The sequence below is a fragment of the Coffea eugenioides genome, unplaced genomic scaffold (genome assembly GCF_003713205.1).
Source record: "Coffea eugenioides isolate CCC68of unplaced genomic scaffold, Ceug_1.0 ScVebR1_2697;HRSCAF=3773, whole genome shotgun sequence".
NCBI classification, from domain to species: Eukaryota; Viridiplantae; Streptophyta; class Magnoliopsida; order Gentianales; family Rubiaceae; genus Coffea; species Coffea eugenioides.
Genome location: NW_020863207.1, coordinates 46020 through 51885, shown reverse-complemented (window position 1 = coordinate 51885; position 5866 = coordinate 46020). Strand labels below are relative to the sequence as shown.

Below are 5866 nucleotides of genomic sequence, written 5' to 3'. Positions count from 1 at the left end.
AATTGGATATTGATAGAGTGGTGGTTAAGCTTTTATGAGATTAATTGACAAAAGGACCATCAAGTTCCATTATACTGTAAACATTTCCAAACAAATAGTTGCATGTCGATAAAGTGTCGGTTAAGCTTTCATGAGATTGATCAACCGTAGGACCCTCAAGTTTCATTTTGTTGGATCAAGAGCTTGTACAAATGTTAGACGTAATTGCACCCTCCAGTGTATACTGAAATAACAAAAATGGATGTCAACATAATTTTTTAATGTAAATCTTAATAAGTGAATAAATTTGTTGTGTTTTTAGATATGTTGATCTCTATATTTATTATTTTAGTGATTTATTATGCTGGAAGCTACATTGCGCAGTACAATTGTCACTGACAATTAAAGAGGCCCTTAACCCCATTTCATTTAAAAAATTTTCAATCGAATGGACCAACATGGGTCTATTCCAATGTGAAATATGAAGTGTGAACTTGAGACTTGAGAGTTGGCTTACCAGACGCGGTGAGGTTTGACTACTGCATGGGCACTACATTGAGTTTCATGTTAAGAAGAAAAGTTCTGAAATTGCCAAAAAAAAAAGGACACACAAACACACACATTGATTTGCACTACATTGTGTTTCATGTTAAAAAAAATGGAAAATGAACTGGGATGGTTGCCAGTTGAACTGTCTCGGAATGGTTTTGTGCATTTGAACAGAATGTAAGAAATTTTTTTTATTGCATTTTTCAAAAAGTTTTTGGGGAAAAATTAATATAATATTTTTAGAATGTGATATATGTGACGTAAAAAGTTGATTGGGAAATATGTAAATAAAATATTGCTGCAAAACAAGAATTTTTTTTCCAACAAATAGCAATCCAAACAGGGCCTAAGTCTTCTATTTAATTAGGTAAATCAATTTGAACGTAGTGTAAGAGCCCTGAAGTTGCTCTTAGTGTGTGAATGTGTGTTTTTTCCTAATTGTACAAATAAACATGACTTTGAAATCAGGTTATCTTACCTTCTTAATGTAGCATTAATCAGTAAGTAATGCCAAAAATTAGGCAGAACTAAAAGGCATGATTATTTTAACATTCTTAATGTAGCAAGTAATGCCTAAAATTAGGTAGAACTAAAAGGCATATGGCTATACATGTCTCCTAATCAGGATTTCATATTGGATCCTATTCTTTTTGTTGCAATTCAGATGATTACTTGATTGATAGATTAAAAGTGTTCAAGAATGGAGGGAGCAACAATGGTTTCTTTGGACAGAACATTATTTATTGAAAATGAGTTTGGACTCTCAATATTGAACAACTTTAACTTGCAAGGGTGAATATACATATTTTCTTATTTTTCTTTCTTTCTTCCCCCTTTTTAGGCTGTCTATCTCTTTTTTTTTTTTTTGGAGATTTTGATGATTTTGGTTTTGATAATTTATATGGGAGGCAACACTTTATATGGTAAGTACGAGGAGCATGGAAGAAACTCGTTGAATTTTCACTAAGATAATGGCCTAGATATATATATAATATTTAATAATTTCTTGAGCTTAAAATTTTTCTTTTCTACTTTCTAGGTTCTTTGGATTTATAATTCTTACTTATTTGATGATTCTTTCTCTTACTTGGTTGATGATTTTTTTTTTTGGTAATCTGTATCATAAGCTGCAAAATTATAGGTTATTTTGTGTTCTTAAATCATGTGCTAAAATAGGTGAGTTTCTCTTTTCTTTTTCTTTTTTAATAAAAATGGGATTCAAAATCAAGAGATAGTTGGAAACTTTAAATAGTGAATTCCAAATCAACTTGCGTTTAAGGATAGGTTAGAATAAAATGCCAAGCAATAACTGGTGGAACTATTCTACCAAATGGGGTAATAAACTCATGTTTAAGATTAGAAAATACGTATTTATTGAATCATTTTTTCATGCTCGAAAGAAAAAAGTTGGGCCTACTGTAAAAGTTTAAAAACTATAATCCATTTCTTAAATTACACTTTTTTATGAAGAAAGTTTATTCTTTTGCAAAAAAAAAAAATGTTTACATGGGGACCCTTATATATTTATATATATATATATTTTTTCAAAACAGAAAGACCCTCTAACCATTTTAACAACCGGGCAGCAGCTTGCAGCAAAGTGCAAGGTTACATCAACCACTCACCACTGATCTTAATTTTTGAAGGGGTCTTAATTTCCATGCAATAAACTTTGCAAGCGGAGTAAATTTATTTATTTTTTGTTAGTATGAGGAGTTAATTTTAATTTGATGGTGCTAATTTGAATGTAATATATTTCGTACAATCGGACAGTTAACCAGAAGCCAGCCTGATATCTATGAATTTTTCTCGCAAAAGGAAACACACACCAGAAGAAGGAAAGTAAACGCACACCAACCACTCCAAAAAGCTTCTTGTCCCACCAACAATACCAAATGCCCTCAAGGTTGGTGAAAATTACTGGACAACCGGTTCACTCACCACTGCCACCGAATACTAAAATTGTCCGGGCAAATTTTCAGCAGAACCACTGACCAGCAGGAATTGCTTACTGCCACAATCGTCCGCGTGAAAATCCAGAAAAACCACTGCCACCCATCAGCAAAAGAGCAAAACGCCCCTCAAAGTCACAACAATAACAACATAACCGACTCATTCCGTACTATTCAATTGTTCATAAGCGATCCACGCTTTATATATATAAGATTTCCAACCCCATTTTTGCATTCCTGAGCACTTCTCCTAGCCAGCATTTCCACAACCCCCTCCTGCAAACTTTTAAGCAAAGTCAAGAGAGGACACAATTACAGTAGGGAGACATTGGGACTTTGATTTCACCCATCAAGTATGGATTTGACAAAAGATCCACTCCCAATTTGCAGTGAAAACAAAGTCAACTTTGATCATGTGCAGGCTTCCCAAATCCCCTCTTCCTAACTCAAGCTCCAGTTCCTAGACGTATTATTCAACCCCAAGTACACCATAGGTGCAGATCAATTCTTGAAGAGTTCGAATAATTCAGTGTATCTTTCAGCTTCCATTACAGATAGCTCCACCATCACATTGCACTACGAAGACTACGAGGGCCATCACGCAGTCTTTAGTGAAGAAGGTATAAAAACGCTTAGGTGTATTGCAGCAACGTTGAGCTCCAGAAATGAATTGGCTGATTGTGTTCAGATGTATACCGAGCATCGAAAGGATGTAGTCAACCTGGTATATGTGAGGCTCCATGAGAAATTGAAGGTAGAGACCGTCTGTGTTTTTATGTGCTCGAATAAGTTGAGTGAGAAAACCCAACGGTGGATACAAGTAGCCAAGATTTGTGTAGGCACCATTTTTGGAATAGAGAAGTGTTTCTATGAGCAAATTTTTGGAGATCTGGGATCATTCGAGGATTCTGCCGCTAACGGTTTTGTGCTATGTTTTCAGACTCGGACTGGACCGGCCGGTCGAACCAAGAACCAGCCAGGCATCCAGTCCAAGTTAGTTAAAAAACTCGGGTATTAAGAACTCGGTCAAACCCGGTTATAATTTTGATCGGTGAACTGGATAATTTTGATCAACCCAGTTTTTTTTGCCCTTTTTTTGGCCTTTTTTCAGTCAAAAGATTGACTGACCAACTAAAAAAAGTTAAAAAATGACTGAAAAAATCGGACGAAATTAACAAAACTTGGGTCAGCTACTCTGCTTCTCATTCCGTAGTTTTCTTCCTTTCGTCTTCAGCTCCGATAACCCTAAATCTAAAAGCCTCCACCGTTATCACTTGAAAAAGCAGGAATTGGCTTCACTAACCCAATCAGCAAAGGACGCATTGAAAGCTGTTGAGGAATCTGTGAGACGAGAGTTCGCTGCTGCAAAATCTATGAATAGTCACCTTAATGCATCATCACAATCTCCTACAAGAGGTGTTGCAGAACAGCCCTCAGATGCTTGCCAGAACAGAGCAAAGATAGTTATTACGATCCAGGACAAGGATGGACCCAAGCAATTTAGAGTTTTCGTGGATGATAAATTTGAGAGACTCTTCAAGATGTATGCCGACAAGGTCAAGCTTGATTTGCAGAATCTAGTTTTTTGTTTTGATGGAGTAAAATTAGTCCTACTGCCACCCCTACTGGGCTTGAAAATTGAAATGGAGGAGAATGACATCATCGAGGTGCATGTGAAAAGAAAATGATGTAGAGTGGTGGCAGACTGACTTCGGTGTGCAAGACCTTTTTGCTTTATGGAACTTTCCTTTTCTCTGCAACTGTATAGTAAAGAATTTCTGTTAGGAAATGACTGAAATCTTAGGGAAAATGAACTTGAACTTGTTACCTTATTTGGATTGCTATTAGTCAGGGATTAAACATGTACGAAATTTCTATTTTATAAATTTTGTGAGTTTGGATGAATTTGGTGATTTGTTTGATGAATTGGATATAAATTTAGATGATTGGATTTTAAGTTATATTTTGTAAATTTGATTTGCAGGAATATATATATATGTATATGACGTATATATGACGTCATCCGGTTCGACCCCCTATCGACCCCGGTCGAACCCATTGACCCTTAACCCCTGAGCTCGGCCGAGTCGACTCCCGGTCCGAGTATGAAAACATAGGTTTTGTGTACATAATTAAAGGGACTGCTGCTGAGTTGCTTGTGTTTCCAGACTCTCTATTAGCCAGGGGCCGATTACCCCAGAGATCAGACATTTTGTTGCCCTTATATCATGAACTAGCCAATCTAATTCCACATCTTATGGCATATTTTGACCAACATGTATGCCCAGCGAAAGCCATCTGCAATATTGCCACTAAGATTATGCTCCGACTGAAACAGCAAATGACAAATATCCTTTCTACTACAGAGAAACAGGTTCTTCGTGAGCTTTCAACGAGGCCATTTCCTGGAGGAGGAATTCACCCCTTGACTAAGTACATAATTCATCACATTGAGCTGATTTACGTTCACAGGTAATCCTTAACTGAGTTGGTAGCTAGACCCCAAGGTTCCAATGACGACCGAGATCCTCCAGAAGTACCGGGTTCACAAGAAATGGACAAAGGGCTAATTCCCCTAAAGAGCCATCTTGCTCGAGTTATTGAGTTTTTACTGTATAACTTGAAATTCAAGCCCAACTTCTATGGACAAGAATCTCTACGTTGTGTGTTCATGATGAACAATGTTAGCTCTGTTTCTGAGATGATTAAAAGTTCCAAGGAGTTGGAAGAACTTATTGGCACTCACCTGCAGATGAAATTAAGAGAAAAAGTGGAGCTGGCAAAGACTGATTATTTCCATAGAAGTTAGGGCGATATCAACACTTTTTTAAAAGGTGAAGGATTAAAATTACATTTTAATTGTGATTTCTTTCCTGGAAGGTCTACAAGAGTTGTGAAAAAAAAGTTCAAGACCTTCAATAGTATGTTTGAAGATATTCTTCAGACTCAAGAACGATGGATAGTACCAGATCAGCAGCTGCGGATGAAACTTCTTGAATGCATATTGGCTAAGCTGATTCCGGCCTATAATCACTTTCTTGAGCGGCTAAGCCGAGTACACAAAGTGAAGCGTGTGAGTGAGTACATAAAATATTCTGTCAAGGACTTGGAGACCAAGGTGCTGGATATGTTTCAGAATAAGTATTGAAGATTTGGTTATTAATACTTCAGCTCTATTAGATGTCAGTTTGAACAGGTTATATGTATTAGCTATCGCAATGTACTTCTCACCAAATCAAAATCCTTCAATCGTATGTGTACTGTTTATGAATGAGAATCCACTATATGTTTTTACTAGACTGTGAAGTGAGGATGAATTTCTGTTCTCCGGGAGGAGGGAGGGGGCAGAAGAGGAAGAGGGAAGAGGAGGAGGGAGGAAGTAGGGG

The 5866-nt window shown here is 36.8% G+C and overlaps 1 protein-coding gene across 1 annotated transcript; it reads left to right on the top strand.

Annotated features, from left to right (window-relative positions):
• The first annotated feature begins 1429 nt into the window (after positions 1 to 1429).
• Positions 1430 to 5628, top strand: LOC113757076. The gene is made up of 5 exons (XM_027300482.1): positions 1430 to 1451; positions 3035 to 3473; positions 3715 to 4147; positions 4819 to 4952; positions 5361 to 5628. The coding sequence occupies exons 1-5, from the start codon at positions 1430 to 1432 to the stop codon at positions 5626 to 5628; spliced, it is 1296 nt and encodes a 431-aa protein (XP_027156283.1).
• Positions 5629 to 5866: the final 238 nt, after the last annotated feature.